Below are 18,430 nucleotides of genomic sequence, written 5' to 3' on the forward strand. Positions count from 1 at the left end.
ACCCTATGAGTACTGAATCGGTACAAACTGAATTTGATTCTTCAACTTGCAGCTCTACTTAGCTGCTGAAAATAACTTCTTTCTTAAGGGGACACTTGACAGTGAGAAATGACTGCTCTCATTTCTCTTGATCTTGACCTTACAACATTACTTGGGAATACAAGTTTCAGAACAGATGTACACAGTCAGATGCATGTATTATCACACACTAAGAATGGGAATGGAACCTATGTCTTTTCCTCTGCCTCCCCAAAGGATTTACTGGGAAAACATCTTAGATCATCTGGCCTCCTATTCTTCAAAATCACAAGAGAAGGCTCTTCCACGTCTACTATTATATGTGCAAATTTCTCTCAATTTATTGGATTTTAATATTTAATTCATTGCTTCCCCAAAACTAGACTGTGTGTACTCTTGATCTCATCTCTCCTGTCTTCTCCAGAAGATCATCATCACTATAATTCCTCCTCTTTCTCTACTATTCAAGTTCTCCTTATCCACTGGTTTATTGCTTGCTGTCTGTAAATATTCACATGTCATCCATCCTAGAAAACCCCTGCTAGCTCCTACCATTCCCTCAAAATATTGTCTTATGTCTCTCTAGATTCTTGGCTTCTGAGTTCATCACTTAATTGAAAGTGCTCTTTTCAAAGTTACTGATGATCTCTTAATTGCCAGATCTAAGGACCTTTTCCCAATCCTCATCTTTTTCAACCACTCTGAAGCATTTAACACCATTGTTCACCCTTCAACACTCTCTCCTCTCTGTATTTTTGTGATTATTTGTTTCTTCTTGTTATCTTCCTGCTTGTATGACTACTCCTCACTCTTTCTTGCTGGATCATCATCCATCTTATGCCCCCTTAACTCTGAGTATGCCTCCAAATCTCTGTCTTGGGCTATCTTCTCTTTCCACACTTTCTCACTTGGTGACCTCTGTAGCTCACATAGATTTCCCTGTCATCTCTATGATTTCTAAATCTATAAATCCAGTACTAGCCTCTTTCCTAAGTTCCATCATACATCTTCAGTCACTTATTGTACCTTTCAAAGTCACACTCAGTACATCCAAAGTAAAACTCAATACAGTATTTCTCCAAAAACACACTCTGCTTCCAAACTTCTCTAATTCCATTTGAAGTCACCATCAACTTTCTCAATGTTAATGTTATCCTAGATTCCTCATTCTCACTCACCCAATACATCCACTCAGTCACCAAATCTTATCCATTCTTTCTTCCTCTTTGTTCTTAATCGCATTATTCATTCAGCATAGGAAAACCTCATTTTATGGAATGAATGCCTTCCTGGAAAGTTGCCTTAGAAGATTTTTATAAACTTATATAGAACAAAGTAATCATAATCAGGTGAACAATTTATACAATGATCACAATAATGTACATGAAAACAACTTTAGAACTTTGATTAATGCTGTGACCAATTGTGAATTTAAAAGGATCAATGATGAAGCATGTCTCTACTTTCTTGTCATAGAGATAGTCGATTATAGGTGTGAAATGAGCCATATTTTTCCAGAAATGACCATGTTAATTTGTTTTGCTTAACTGTACTTCTTTGTTATAATGAGGAACTCTATTAGAAGAGACAGTCGTTGGTAAGTAACAAAAAATGTTTCCTTAAATTTATCTGTCTTTTCACATTTCCTTTTTAATATCTATTCTGTTTTCCCCAGTTGATCTTCAATGGGTATATTTCTTTGAAATATATTTTGGTCATAAGATGTAAGTCAAATTCAAGAATTCAGCAAACTTCTTAAAATCATATAACTTAAGGAGAAAACAATTTTCAAAAACATCATGATTAAACAGTTCTAGTTAATTTTGAATTCATATTGTGCATTCTGTATGGCAAAATGACTTAAAAATCTAAGGAACAAACAACAATTACAGCTTAAGAACAGAACTCACTATATTGAAAAACCACTCAGTTTCTAAACAGCCCTTCCTCAGTTATGGTATGGCTAAGGTAACTAAGGTTTCTTTTCTTGTTCAGAATCTGTTTCCCAGCAGTTTGTGTGTAATAAGTTGTTAGCTTATAGAAATGAGTAGATTGACCTGGGTGAGTGAGGAGATGGGGAAAAATAGTGTAGAGATTAAGGGTATAAAATACAGTAATAAATAGATAAGCAATAATAGCAATCATTTACATATTCCTTTCTCTTTTACAAAGTGTCTTCCCAGGCATTCTCTTGGGTGATTAGTAGAACAATTTGAGGCAGACAGAGCAGGTATTTAGATGAAGAAATTATTAGGTATTATAGATGAAGAAATTAAGATTCAAAGGTGCTTTGAATTTTTTCAGGTTCAAATGGTAAGCAGCAAAGTTGGGTCTAGTACTCAAATCTCCCAGCCCTGATCTACCAGTGACCTTTCTACTACACAATGCTACCAAAGTTCGTGGTGGGGCTGTGAAAATGTGTTTCATATATTGCTAGGCAGCCCAAGAGAAAGGCAAGAAAAAGTGACTTTGGAGTCAGAGGACTTGGGTTTCTTTCCTAGATGCCATTCACTCTATTTGGGTGATCTTGAATAGTTACAGTCTTTCTGGGACATTGCTTCCTCATCTGTAAAATGAGGATCAACTCTAAACCTATGGCCCCATTGTACCATTTTCTAGTAGCAAAACGTTATCAAATGTGAAGTGAGGCTTTCAAGATCCTGTATTCATATTTTTCGTAATGAACAAAAAATGGTTTTTATTGATAGACAAAGTGTTCATTATAAGGAAGTGCAGAGGGAGGAGATAATTTCATAAGAAGAAATGCCTCCTAGCAGACAGAAGGGGGAAAAGAAGAGAAACTCGATACAGGGGTCCTGAGAAGAATCTAGGAGAATCACCAGACTAGGCAGTAGCAATAGTAAAGGCTATTTCCAAAATGTTCTAGATGATAGTTAGGCATCTTGGGAATTGTGGCATGTACTTCCCACCCCCCTCCTACCCTCTCTAGCCTAGGAGAAGATAGAGGAATCATGTGATTTGGGATTTGGGGGTATGATGTCTAACACTTGCAGTGTAACACCTAAGGACTAATACTTTATAGCTGTGTGAGTATGAGCAATTCATTCAACATCTCTTTGTTTCCTTGCCTGTAAAAGAGAAATAATGCATACTTGTAAATTGCTTGTAAAAGGGAAATAATAAAACTTGCAATACAGATCTCACAGAACAATTATGATGAAAGGAATTTCTAAATCTTAAAGTACTATATGAACTGAGGCTATTATTATTATTACTTTAAGGGATACTAGTTTCTTTCTCTCTGATTAAAAAAGAAAAAGAAAAGACAATTTCAATCTAAAAGCTAGGCAGTTCACTTGAAAAAAGGGCAGAGGGGTCATCAAGGCAGTATAATGAGGAATATTTTCACCTGGAGCAATACAGTTGAGGAAATGAGGGGGTGCATCATGGGGTGGGGAACAAACAGAGGTCAGTCCTCCTATGGATGGAGCTTTGCCAAGGAAAATAAGATGGTTGGGGCCCCCATGACAGGAGCACCATTACAATGAAATCCTGGCCACAGGGTGGTTGCGTTGCTTATGGTAAAATGTTGATAAAGGATGGGAGAATCACCACTGAAGAAAAATGCACAAATTGATCATCTTCCCCCATGTGTCTTCTATCTATCAGGGGCAAATCTAGTTATAGTTCAGCTTCTGGAGATGAGATGAAAGTGAGCCAGCCATCCTGGGGACAAAACAGAGGGCACCTCTATGAAGTATAACCACTATTACTATGGTTTAGTTTGTGATAATTACAGCTGGCATTTATACATCACTTTAAAGCTTTCAAAGCATTTTACATATATTATCACTTTGAAGCATCACAACAACCCTACGAAATAGGTACTATTACCCTCATTTTACAAATAAAGGAAACTGAGACTGAGACAAATTAAGTGACTTGTCCAGGGTCACACACCTGGCAAGGATCTAAGGCAAGATATGAACTCATTTCTACCTGATTCCAGGTTCGGGACCATTCATAGTATCATCTAACTGCCTACAACAGTGGATCCTGGTGACTTTCTTAACTATTTACAGTGCATACCTTTACATTCTCACACTGCAATAGATTTTGCACCCTAACCAGCTGCCTATCTATCATACTGAAAAACTGCTATAGAGAAAGAACACATATAGAGAAAGTCCCCAAGCCTAGACTTGAAATCTAAGGAAGAAAAAAGTCCTCATTTCTTGAAGCAAGGGATGGGGGGGACTAGATTTATGATTTTATAATTCCCAATAAGGAAACTCTCTTCATAGAGATTGTGCCATCTGCTCTGCTTAGTCTTAGAAAGTTGCTTAGGGCCCTGAGACGTTAAATGATTTTCCATGGGTCACACAGCTGGTTTGCGTCAGAGGAAAGACTTAAATCTAGGGGGCGGCTCTCTATCCACTGCTTCTCAGTACCTGGTTGACAGCTTCAAATGACAGAGAGTTTTCTCCACAGGAACCCTGGTCTATAGAACTTATGGTATTTATCCACAAGAGTAAATGAAATCATAGGGAGTACCAATTTACAAAAACACGTGGCCTAATGGACCTTAAATTCAGCTGATGTATATCAAATCTGATTTCTCAGTTATTTAACAGAAAATACTAATAGATATATTTCCTACTGATGAAATATAACTATATTACAGGGAGTTTTGGAAATAGGTTGTCAGACTAGATCCCCGAACAGACATCACAGCACAGCAGGTTTATTTCTGACTATACTTGAATTTGTTGGTGAAAGCAAGGGTCTCAGCATTGTTTTTCCCCTGGGGCTTTCTCTAGCAATTGTACCTATAACTCTAAGCTCAGGCAAGCTGCCCAAATTTTTCTGACGGTTTATAAGTCCAATATGATGGAAGTGACAGAATAATGAGATTATCACTAGAAAAAAAGTATCCTTCCTAACCTTTAGCTGTCCAGAAATGTCTATTTAGGGTAGTTTTTAAGGTATGAATGAACAAATACAAAATGTATTCAGCATCTAATGGTATCATAGCCTTATTTTCCACAAGATTTCTGAGTGAAAAAATTTAATAGACTCCTTTTTTCCACTTTAATTCTATGTACAAAGAGGAATACATTGACCTCCCTTGAAAATAATAATATGACCCATCTCAGCACACAAAACCAAAGCCACACAGATGCGTGCTTATACTATACCCCTAAGTACCAGCTGATTGGCCTGGGAATTCTAACTTTGTGAGTGATAGAAAGTGCTGGGATTGCAGTCAAGAAGACATTCCCTGGAGACTTACTTAACAGGGGCTAAACAGTAAGCTTCCATGGAACGTTCTGGCAAGAGCACACCCCTGTGGAGTACTGAGCCGGCACTGTAGCCTTTTCAGCTCAGTACTGAAGGCTTTGGCATGACCCTGAGTGGATCTTTGGTCCTTCCCCCACCTGGTGACAGCTGGAGAGGAAGAGCAATATATCAGTTAAAAAGAAGGGAGAGCTTTCAGCTTCCTTTGACTCAGTGTCATTTGATCAGCTTCCTGTGAGCAATGAGGAGGAGGAGCAGTACCTTCTCCTTCACCCTGGCAGCACGAAGGCTGGAAGGCTGCGGCCGCATGGCCACTAAACAAAGGCTTGGCTAGATGAACTGAGCCTGAGACTTGAACCCCGGCTGCCTTTTCTGCTTTGGGTTTCTTTCCTCAGTACAAGTGACTGAATGGTGATCCTGAGACAGAACCAGTTTTCTGAGTTCAAAAAGTCAACAACGATTCTTATTGTTACAATTCTATGAGCTGTTGCAAAATGAAGTAAAAAAAAAACAGGGAAACAATATATACAGCTGACTACAACAATATAAAAAAGGCGAGGGGACAAAACCGAACACTGTGCAAATATAATAACCTCAGTCTGACCTCTCTCCCCTCTTGGCAGAGTAGGCGACTTGGAACGCCAAATACGTGTATGTACATGCTGTCAAGTACGGTAAATATGTTGCTTGGTTTTGCTAAATGTTAGGGTTTTTTTTAAATCTTTGTTACAATGTATGACTTTCTAGGGAATGGGAAGAACATAAAAAATAATGTGTTATAAAACAGGCATCATAGGATCAAACCTTCAATGCTAAAAGAGACCTTACAGGACAGCTAGTCTAACACTTGCAGGTTTTGCAGGTTAGGAAACTGAGGTCCAGAGAGCTTAAGTGACTTTCCCAAGGTCACACAGGTAGTAAGTAGGAGAGTCAGAATTTGAACCCAGGTCCTTTGACTACAAATTTAAGAGTTTTCCCCCTGTGCCAAGCTGTTGTTTGTTTGTCTGTTTTTTTAAGGTGGGGAAAAGAGAGAAGAGGGAAGCAAAAGGCTTCACCTGAAGTCATAGATGAGTTATAATTCTAAAGCATTCTGTACATGGGCAGAAGGGAAATAAGAAACACAACTCAGGTGTCACCCTGAAGTTAGTCATATCCTCTGTTAAAATTAGTTGGTATTACTTTACCTAGATAAATTTGTATTTACTTATTTGTGTTTACTCCTCCTGCCCCCTCATCTAAGTAGAATGTAAGCTTCTTGAGAACAAGGAAAGTTTTGTTTTTGTATCCAGAACTTAGTACATAGTAAGTGCTTAATAAATGCTTGTTTAATTGAATTTGAATGGATTGGATTGGATTGGACTAGATCAGATTGGATTGGGAAAGCAAAGCAGAAGGAAGTCATTTTATACTGTGGTGGCTTGACTTGATTCAAATTGCTCTTTGAAGTAATTAATAAGATTATCTGTAGAGGTACTTCAAGAAAGAGACACCAGAATTGGTCCTATGGAAGCACTTCTAGCACTAGGGATAGACTTATCAAAGAGAGGCTCATTGCAATGAAGGTTTCCAGACAAGGTCCTCAAGGGATCGTTTATTCACATTTATATAGTGCTTTAACATTTACAGCATACTATGTATGCTTATATATATAGTCATAGGGAAAGATTTGGGGGTGCTAAAATTTGATTTCCATATGTCAAAATCTTGACCCTATATTTGCAGCTTTTTTTGACCATCTGTTTTCCTTGTTTTCCAAACACCTTCTGTCAGAATATCCCATATCTGACACACAATCACTCTCTATGATTGGAACACTCTGAATCTCATTCTTCTCTACTGAGGCCATCACAATGTTCACACAGCTCAGGAGTCCACAGACAGATGATACCTTGGCTGTCCAGTTTCTCTGTGTCATTTTCCCAGCAGTAGATAGGGTGTGAGTAAATATCTGTCCATCATCAGGGATCCATGGGCCACATATTCTACCTTTCCCCTTCACAAAAAAAAAAAAAGATAAGCTGGTTTATTAGCTACAGAGACAGGCAAGAGAACTGATTAGATCAAGTTGACTGAACAGTGAAAAGCAAGTGAAAAAGAGGGGGGAAAATGTTATCACCAATGGAATCATTTAAACCCCATCTTCTGATAAAGGCTAAGCTTTCAACAAAATGTGCTAGAATCATTCTGAAGAGCTCTAAGAATGGCCCTGTTATTTCAGTCCCTTTGTTTCTTCCTCTAATGCACTCAGAAATCTTTTTTTTTGCTCCAAACACATTTCATGCCTTTTGTTCTCAAAGAACATCACATACCATTCTGTAGAATCATTATCCTGAGCAAGTAAATGTTATATTCTACCTGCCCACTGAAAAGCATTTGATTTGGATTTTTTTTTTGTTTTTGTTAGAAAACAGCAGGAGGCCTCCTAGAACAGCCATAGTAGTTTCCACCTTTCAAGTAGGTTATTCTGGGAAGCTAGCTCCTAGCAACTTAGGAGTCAATTGTTAAATTTTCAATGTGAATATTTATACTTCAGAAACTGGCAAATGCTACAAATTAGGGTTTGATTTATTGTTCGTTGATTATGCGGACTTCAGAAAGTGATGGATAAAATGCTAATGATGCAGATTAAATTTAAAAGTGTGTCCTGTATACATTTGAGGGGGGGAGGGCTGGTTATTTAACATTTACCAGCACACCGCCGATTATCACCAAAACAAAAGTCCTGGACCAGGCTACATTTCTACCACACTACATTTGAAGGTAAGTTTCTCTAAGGGATAGTGTTATTTTGGTCTTTGTATCTGCAGCATTCAGCACAGTGTCTAGCATTCACAGATGCTTAATAAATTGATTGATTGATTTGACTCATTCTTGCCTAGTGTTGAAATAATCACAGTATCTGGCATTTACATAGTGCTTTAATGTTTTTCAAGAATTTTTCATCATACATTATCTCATTTGATCTTCACAACAAACCAGTGAGGTAGGGTGCTATTATCATATCCATTTTACAGATGAAAAATTGAGACTCAGAGAAATTAATTGACCTACTCAAAATCACCCAACTAGTAACTGTATGAGGCAGAATTCAAACCCGTGTCTTACTGATTCAGTCCATCAACAAGTATTTCACAGGATCACAGATTTAGAGCTGAAAGGAACCTTAGAAGTCAAGTCTAACACTTGAATCTCAAAGAAGTTAAATAATTTACTCTGGGCCACATAGCCAGTAATTGTCTGAGGGGACAGGATTTGAATCCCTCTTCCTGACTCTAAGTGCCTTATATACTACAAGTAACATGCTTTGTAAATTGTATAAAAAGCTCTGTAAATTGGTAAATGTTTTATAAATTGTAAAGTTATATATGTGTGTGTATGTGTATAAATATGTGTGTGTATGTATAAGTATATATTGGGAAAGAAACTGCAAATTGAATAATGAACTCTACCTTTCTTCCTGAGAAAGAGAAATGTCTATCATTCTCTGAATGTTAGTGTATGTTTATATATTTGTGTATGTGTATATATATGTATATATGTGTGTGTATAAATAGATGTGTATATATATATATATATATATAATATCCATATATATCATTATTAAAGGCATAGCTTTAGAAATGGAAGAGAATTTAGAGGTCAACTAATCTAACTTCCTTCATTTTAGATATGAGGAAACAGAATCTCAGACCAGGATTCAAACCCAGGCCCTGGGACACTAAGTCCAGGACTTTCTGCACTGTTTCTTTTGTCAGAATTGGTTGACTTGATTCTAAATAGAGAGTTACAACTGAAATGTACCAAATAAATGAGCATTTACTCCAGTGGTATCAAACTCAAATAGAAACAAAGGTCACTAAACCAAAAATAAGGATCCTTAAGAGCTGCTTAGAAAACCAAATATTAACAATAAAACATTACCTATATTTTATTGTATTTTTATCAAGTATTTAAGTAGGCTTTTTGAATAAAAAACAAAAATTAATAATATAATAAAACATAGATTATGTTTTAAGTATCTTCCTCTGTTGAATGACAGGTACTTGGTTGAGTTAAAAATGTAGACACACTTTAGTTAAATACTGCAGGCTAGGGAGTGAATGAACCATTTTAAGGATGAATTTTATTTCATTTGTTCAATGGTTCATTTAAATGAACCATAATTGAGGATTAACATTTATTCTATCTATTTATTTATTCAGTGACTATGTCTATACATATATGCATATATGCTGCTTGATGATAACTGCTTAGGCTAACATTCAGAGAATGATAGACTTTTCTCTTTCTCAGGAAGAAAGGTAGAGTTCATTATTCAATTTGCAGTTTCTTTCCAAATACTTCTAAAAATTCACTTCATATGTAGAACTAAGGTTTTGATGGTGCATGTATATATATATAAATACATATATATGTGTGTATGTTATGAGATGCTCTTAGTCTATATCAGCAAACGACCTTTCTAAGCCTTTGTTTGACTACTTGAAAAGAATTATTGCTTCCTAAGATAGAAAGCAATAGAGTTATGCGTCTGGGTATTTCTACCTTACTCAGACCTGGAGGGAAGAAGCGTGTGATATGGTTAGATTTGTGCACAAATAACTTTGACAACTGGCTGGAGGGAGTGAGGCCAAGAGGTTAATTAGGAGGCTATTTCAATTGTCCAGGCAACAGGCTATGAGGGCCTGAACTGTGTGAGTGGAAAGGAAACATATACGAAATACCTTGTGAAGATTTGATCCAACAGATGGGTATGTGAGTTGAGAGTGAGGAATCAAGAATGATATCTGAGTTTCAAGCTTAAATGACTGACAGAATGACAATAAGAAAGTTGGGAAGAGGCACGATTTTGGGGGGAAAGATAATAAATTCTGTTCTGGACATATTGAGTTAGAGAGGCCTACATATCAATTGTCAATCTGAATTGATAAAGTAATTTCCTTACTTCGATTTCCCCATACCAATGAAAACGCAAGAGGTTGATTAAATTACGTATGTGTGTATACGTACATACATATATTTCATATATGTGTGTGTGTTGTTCCTAAATAGAGCCTCATAATTCTCTTCCAATGATTTCTATGAATCTGGCACTGGACCCTGGGTTTGGGCTGGTGACTATACTTTCCAAGGCTTTCCCCACAAAGGGAGGTTTGTAACTGTTGGGGGAAAAAAAATCCTATTCACCCACTTAACAAGTGCTTGAGTGTTTTCCAAGTGCATTGTGCTAGGTGTCCAAAAGATTACTTTGAAGTATAATATATCACCCCTGCCCACAAGAAGGTTACAATTTAATTGGAAAACAAAAGAAGGGAAACAGTAGTCATCATACTTTCTTAAAAATTTAAGTGCCCACTATATTCACAACATTGTTCACTCTGGCTGATACAAAGGATATAATCTTGTGGAAGATTCTGACTATATATAATGTTATAGTATAGTGCTTGATGAATACTAAGCACTGAATAAAAGCTTTTTCATTCTTTTATACTGAGTACAAGAATATGAATACAGTTACATATTAGAAACTATGTTGTTAGTTACAGGAATTAGAATACAAAGAAAGGAATAGATTCAGATGTGTTGTAGAGTAATAACTGGCAGTTCTAATGTTTAATGAGAGGCAATGTATAGTGGAGAAAGGACCTTGTAGCTGAGAGACCCAAATTTGAACCACAGACAGCTGGGTGTCATAATGGATAGAACCTGACTCATTCAAATCTGGCCTCAAATACTTACTGGATGTGTGACCCTGGGCAAGTCACTTAACTGTTTGCCTCAGTTCCTCATCTGTAAAATGATCTGGAGAATGAAATGGCAAAACACTCCAGTATCTTTGCAAAGACAAAAACAAAAACAAAAACAAAAAAACCTAATAGAGTCAGAAATAGTTGGACAACTGAATATAACTGAACACAAAATATGTGATCACAGGAGTCATTTCACCTTTCAAAACTTGTATTTCCCCATCTGTAAAGTTGTGATGATGGTACTTATAGTACCTATCATCCAAGGCTCTTAGGACAATTAAATGAGATAATGTAGGTAAAACGCTTTGTGAATATTAAAATGCCATTAAAGTCACTTGTTATTATTAAATAAATATTTATTAAGGTCCAACTCTGTTCTAGTCAACTTGCTACATATAATAAGAGCTAACTTATATAGTACTTCAAGGTTTGTAAAGTAGTTCACATAAATCAATTCATTTATTCCTCACAACATCCCTGTGAGGTAGATGCTCACCCATTTTAAAGGTGAGGACACTAAAACCAAGACAGGGTAAGTGACTTGCCCAGAGTCACACAGCTAGTAAGTGTCTGAGGCAGGATTCAAATTCAGGTCTTCTTGATTCCAAGTCTAGTACTCTGCCTACTATACCACCTCTGTCCCCAGCCCTGGAGATTAAAAATATTTAAAAGTCCTTCCCTCCAGGAGCTTATATAATCTTGTCATTCAATAAAAGGCTTCACCCCATAGAAAAAGCCTATAGAAATCATCACACTACTAATTGCTACTAACCATGAAAGCCAGAGGACAAGAATGAATGTTGGCATGGTGGACACAGCAGTTCTCTCCATTTGCTTCCTTCCAGTTGGCAGGGCACTCTACATCTTCACAGAATTTCTTTGCAGCAGTTGCATTGCTAGACAAACAAAATGTTTTAAGGTTGTTTTTTTTCTCTCATTTCCTCCTTGTACTATCCCTTTGTCCCCTTCCCTCCCTCATTTTTACAACTTGTGTTCCTAGATCCAAGAGAGGCCAATCCATGCCCTATTCATTAAACCACACGTAAAAGTAAAAATCAATAACCCGACATGGTTTATTTCAGTCACAACAAATAAGCCACATCTTTAATCTCTATTTTGATACCCAGACTTGGCTTCCTCTGATGGACACTGTCCCTTAGATGCTGATGCCTAAATGGAATAGCAAAAAGTTCTTCAAATAGCAGGTACAAAATGTGAAGCCTTATCTGAAAATTGAGCCAAACAACCCAATGTTAATCGTAGTGGACTTATAATAGGCTGGGCTAAATGAAACATTCTCTTGGGAATAAGAGTATTCCTTCTTTGTTGGAGATAACATACCTTTTCTGGAGCACCAAGTTGTAGGGGAAGATTCCACGAATGAAAGAACACTGACCCTCAGAGAAATTCGCACCATAAACAGCATGTAAGTATCAATTTAGCAAAACAATCAGCATTTCAAGAAGATGCCTTCTTACTTATTCCATTTGGGGTGACTATCTACATAGGCAAGGTAGAATGGAAGAATTCAGAGACCATTGGAAGGATTACATTGGAAGGAATTAATCTAGTCCAGCCACTTCATTTTACAGATAAGAATACTGCAACTCAAAGAGGTTCAACGATTTCCTAAGGTCACACAGAAGTGAGCAGGAATGTACAGTTAAATTTTAAAAAACCTGATAAATTTTGATAAAGGATATAACTAATTTTATCTAGTGTTTACCTACCAAAACAAAATACACAAATGAAACTCTTATTTTTTTTCAATGTTATTTAAGACTGCATCTCATTAATAGCTTCAACTCACCACTCGCCATTTTGGTTGTGTAGACACAGCCATATAGCAGGTGTCATACAGTGGCCAATCAGGAAAGTTGCAACTAGGAGGTGAACATGTGTTGATGTACAAAGAGCAAGAAACACTTGGTCCTTTGTTAATGGTGAAAATGGTTTCAGATAACATGTAAGCAACTCCCATCAAAACTGCAATAGACCTGAAAGCCCTGACAATCTCACTAGCTTAAGTACAACTTTTGTGGAGGGCACAAGCGTAATAACCATTTCTAACTCAAGATTGTTCACTAAATACTTTAATCCATTTTTATTCTTAATATACCAGTCAAATGATTTCTGGGGAGGTAAAATATTTGAAGAGACTTTGCTATTGAGTAACATTAACCATCAAGTCAAGGCAGAGATGAAGAGGGAGACTAATATAGTGAAAGGAACATTAGGTCAATATTATCCAGCTCAAACACTTATTAGCCATGTGGCTGAATAAGTTGCTTAATCTCTCATCTAAAAAACAGGGAGAATATTTCTTACAATAACTATTGAAGAAATAGTAATGATAACTAACATGAATATACTAATATAATACAACATATATTTTACTTATATGTGTGTACATATTACCATCATTGTTCCAATACTTCAAGGATTTATGATAGTATTGATGAGTACTCCCTTTACCAGTGAAGATTGAAATCTATCTATAATTTCTATAAATGGTCTTCAAGAATATCTGTGGCAAAATAATGATGATGATGATGATGATGATGATGACAAGCAGCCTTCAAACAATATGTTAATGTTCAGTTGTTTCAGTTGTGTCCAACTCTTTGTGACCCTATTTGGGGTTTTCTTAGCAAAGATACTGGAGGGGTCTGCCATTTTCTTCTCCATTTTACAGATGAGGAAACTGAGGCAAATTGGGTTAAGTGACTTGTCAGGGTCACATAGCCAGTAAGTGTCTGAAGCCATATTTGAACTTAGGAACATGAGTCTTCATGAATCCAGGCCGAGCATTCTATCCATTGTGCTCATAATTGCCCCAATATGTTGATGACCTTTTCCAAACTTAACCAAGCTGGTCCTCATAAGACAAATATAGTTCATCACTGGATATATATTCAGTGTCTTTCTAACTTGGTAAAACCCTCCAAAGTTTGAATTCTCTTGGTATATTATTTGGAAAACTACAGTAATCAACCAATGAGTGGGAATATAGTGGAACAGACCTGGATTCTACCCTGAGAATGCTTAGTGACTCTGGGATCTTCAACAAAACACTTATCCTCTCTGAGCTGCCATTTCCTTTTCTGTAAAATGTGAATAATAATACTTGCTCTGCCTACCTCATAGGATTTATGGTGAGTATAAAATAAAACAATGCATATGAAAACTCTTCATAAATCAATAGTGATAATGAAGACCATATGTAATTCCTAAGTCTGTGCTCCCTAAGAACACACCACCAAGCCAGGCAATTTGAAACTAAGGTAGCTTTGCTCTCTGTATCACTTTTGTGGTTTATCTGTTACTTTCATTTTCAATCTGAATAACATCATTCTACAGGAAAAAATTTTTGTTCAGGAGTCAAAAATGACAATTTTGGTTAATTCTTCACTATCCCATAATGCATTTCACATAATCTGAAAAACTGTGGTATTTTTTTCTAAATCATGTTCATAGCTGACTGAATCACAGCAATTTAAAAATACCTGAATTTTCCAATTAAGTTTTTAAAATAAAGGAAATCTATTTTATAATCTGGCTCAACTCTTACAATGAGTTTATCTTTGTGATTCATGCTATAGATGCTCTGCACAAATGTAAGAAGAAAAAGACTCAAATTAAAATGTCAAAAGAATTTCAATGAGGGAAAAGCAGTGTTTTCTATGTGAGTGATACAAATTCCTATTCTACTTATGTTGAAACTGGTTACAGTAGGTTTCAGAATTGGCTCAAGCCACTTAATTTGATTGAAATGGATGGACCATGTAGTCCTACCTGATTGGTATATGGGATCATTTAAAACAATAGATGAAAAAAATCTTAGCAAAATATTTCACCAGTTGGCTTCTGTTCTTTCCCTCCTTCCCTATGTAATCTCTCCTCCCATTTAAATTTTACACCATGATTTAATGAGTAGTTAGCTTCAACAAGGTTCTAGTACTCTAACAAAACCCATTAATTTATTTCACTGAATAGAAATCAGTAGTCAAAAAATGAAAAAGGAAAGAAGGGGCAGCTAGGTGGCACAGTGGATAGAGCACCAGCCCTGGAGTCAGGAGGACCTGAGTTCAAATCTGGCCTCAGACACATAATACTCACTAGCTGTGTGACCCTGGGCAAGCCACTTAACCCTGATTGCCTCCAAAAAAAAAGGTAAGACAGGGCTTTAAGGGAGCTGGTATTCTGTACAGATCATTTAATCTCTTGTATTTTTGAGCCTCCTTTGTTGTGGTATCAGTGGTTTCAGTCATGTCTGACGCTTCATGACTCCATTTGGGATTTTCTTTGCAAAATAATAGAATGGTTTGACATTTCCTTTTCCAGCTCATTTTATAGATGAGAGTTAAGTAATTTGCTCAGGGCCACACAGCTAAAAAGTTATCTGAAACCAGATCTGAACTCATCTTCCTGACTTCAGGGCCAGCATTCTATCCACCACACCACCTAACTGCCCTATTAAGCTTCCTTGTGACCTAACTTTTCAGCCTTGTCACTAAATTTCTAAAGATTTTTTACTCTCCTTTCTCTGGCTACACTGAAGGGCAACCATAGTTGTCAGTCAGTCAGTAAACATTTATTAAGCACCTACTATGGACCAGACAGCGTGCTAAGAGTTGGGAATACAAAGAAAGGTAAAAGGAAGTCTCTGCTCTCAGAGAGTTCAGGGTTGCTTCTGGGAGAAAAAGTGAAATTCAAGCATTCCACTGATATTCCTGGGAAAATGAATAGTGTAAATTCTTTCAAATGTACAATGACACAAAATATGGAGACATTTAGAAAGTTATTGGATTTTAAGGTTGAAAAGTATTTTTGAGATCTTTTATTCTACCTCCCTCAGTGAATAATTGAGAAAACTGAGGTCTTCAGATGCAAAGTGACTTGTCCATGGTCACACATTAAGTTAGTGAAAGAGCTGGGACTAGAAACCAGGTTCTTTAGACACCTAGGTGAGTGCACTTTCTATTATGCCATGTTCTCTTTCTTTATTAGTCATTTGCACTGATTAATTGTCAAGTGTGATAATGCTATCAATTGTCTTCCTTATTCATAGTATGCAGAATACAGTCATCCCTTTGACATGGGGGGAGGGAGGGGTTAGGGATGTGGTGCCTCATGTGAAAAGTCCAGGAAAAATTTTTTGGCCCTCCCTTCAAAACAGAGAAGAAGTCTGAATTAGGATGTTATTAAAAGATAAAATATGGGGAGAGGGCAGAGCCAAGATGGCAGAGTAAAGGCAGTGACTTTGCTTCAGCTCTCCCCCAAACCCTTCCAAATACTTGTAAAAAATGGCTCTAAACAAATTCTAGAACAGCAGAACCCATAAAAAGACAGAGTGAAACAAATTTCCAGCCTAAGACAACCTGGATGGTTGAATGGAAAAATCTATTGTGTCCGAGCTGAGAGAGGAATGCAGTTCAACATTGCTGCCCAGGCAAAAACAGGGCCTCAGTGAACCTGGAGCAGTCCTCAGGGAATTAAATCAAAGGAAGATGTGGTGATTTCCAGACTGCTTAACCCATAAATGCCAAATAAAACTTAGAAGGACAGTAGGAAAGCTGTGTCTGACCATGGTGAGAGAAGAGCTTGGTCCCAGCCCCAGTCCTGGCACAGCCAAGGAGTGGTGGCTGCTTCAGAAGCTCTCAGCCTACACACAAAGGGAGGGATCTAGTGCCTGATAAGAGGGGGATGGCAGAGATCTCTTTTCTGGCGCTGAGGCAGGATTCCCTTGCTTTGCCCATGTTTGGATCTGGGTCACAGTTCTGGGTGGCGGTCCTGGAGCAAGGAGGAGTGCTGGTGTGTGGGAGCTCATAGTGGTGATGAAGAAGGAATCCTTCTCATCACTCCAAGGTAGAAAAAAGTGCTTGTAGTCATTCATACACCAGAACCCAGGCCAGGAAAGATGTAAACACCCCTTAAGGTGTAAACAGCCCTTGGTCATACCACCTTGGAAAAACTGAAAATTTACAGATTCCTAGAAGTATCTCTGAAAACAACTACACAAAAACCCTGAAGCTTGGGACAGTACATTCTCCACACTGGAAGCAGACCCTTACCTTAACAAAGAGTTTAAAAGTCAAGTAATTGGCTGGGAATATCAGCAAACAGTGCAAAAAAAAGTCAGACCATAGAATTTTCTTTGGTGACAAAGAAGATCAAAACATACAACCAGAAGAAGACAATAAAGTCACAGCTTCTACATCCAAAGCCTCCAAGAAAAATATGAATCAGTCCCAGGCCTTGGAAAAGCTCAAAAAGGATTTTGAGAAGCAAGTAAGAGAAGTAGAGGAAAAACTGGGAAGAGAAATGAGAGTGATACAAGAAAATCATGAAAAACAAAGCAACAGCTTGCTAAAGGAGACCCCAAAAAATACTGAAGAAAATAACACCTTAAAAAATAGACTAACCCAAATGGCAAAAGAGGTCCAAAAAGCCAATGAGGAGAAGAATGCCTTAAAAAGCAGAATTGGCCAAATGGAAAAGGAAGTCCAAAAGCTCACTGAAGAAAATACTTCCTTACAAATTAGAATGGAGCAAATTAAAGTTTGTGACTTTATGAGAAATCAAGAAATTGTAAAACAAAACCAAAAGAATGAAAAAAATAAAAGACAATGTGAAATATCTCATTGGAAAAATAATTGACCTGAAAAATAGATCCAGGAGAGATAATTTAAAAATGATTGGACTACCTGAAAGCCATGATCAAAAAAAAAGAGCCTAGGCATCATCTTTCAAGAAATTATCAAGGAAAACTGCCCTGATTTTCTAGAACTAGAGGGTAAAATAGAAGTGGAAAGAATCCACAGATCACCTCCTAAAAGAGATCTCCAAAGGAAAACTCCTAGGAATATTATAGCCAAATTCCAGAGTTCCCAGGTCAAGGAGAAAATATTGCAAGTGGCCAGAAAGAAACAATTCAAGTATTGTGGAAACACAGTCAGGATAACACAAGATTTATCAGCTTCTACCTTAAGGGACTGGAGGGCTTAGAATATAATATTCTGGAGGTTAAAGGAGATAGAATTAAAGCCAAGAATCACCTACCCAGAAAAACTGAGTATGAGCCTTCAGGGGAAGAAATGGACATTTACGGAAATAGAGAACTTTCAAGTATTCTTGAGGAAAAGACCAGAGCTGAATAGAAAATTTGACTTTCAAATACAAGACTCAAGAGAAGAATGAAGAGGTGAGCAGGAAAGAGAAATCACAAGGGATTTATTAAAGTTGAATTGTTTAGATTCCTACGTGGAAAGATGATATTTGTAACTCATGAGACCTTTGTCAGCATTAGGGTACTTAGAGGGGGAAAAATTATACAGATAGATAGATAGATAGATAGATAGATAGATAGATAGATAGATAGATAGATACATGACACAGGGTGA

General features: G+C 37.1%; 1 protein-coding gene across 1 annotated transcript in view; it reads right to left on the reverse strand.

Moving 5' to 3' along the window:
• LOC110200851 (atrial natriuretic peptide receptor 1-like) overlaps window positions 1-18,430 on the reverse strand; it is a 127,671-nt gene that overhangs the window by 94,425 nt on the left and 14,816 nt on the right. Inside the window, exons 4-6 of the mRNA XM_078151924.1 lie at window positions 15,521-15,524; window positions 11,793-11,923; window positions 7,166-7,263 (exon numbers count right to left, since the gene is read on the reverse strand). Coding sequence (XP_078008050.1) covers window positions 7,166-7,263; window positions 11,793-11,923; window positions 15,521-15,524 — 233 coding nt within the window. The remainder of the gene's footprint in view (window positions 1-7,165; window positions 7,264-11,792; window positions 11,924-15,520; window positions 15,525-18,430) is intronic.

Source organism: Phascolarctos cinereus, unplaced genomic scaffold (genome assembly GCF_003287225.1).
Source record: "Phascolarctos cinereus isolate Bilbo 61053 unplaced genomic scaffold, phaCin_HiC Scaffold_4;HRSCAF=312, whole genome shotgun sequence".
In the NCBI taxonomy this organism is placed as follows: domain Eukaryota; kingdom Metazoa; phylum Chordata; class Mammalia; order Diprotodontia; family Phascolarctidae; genus Phascolarctos; species Phascolarctos cinereus.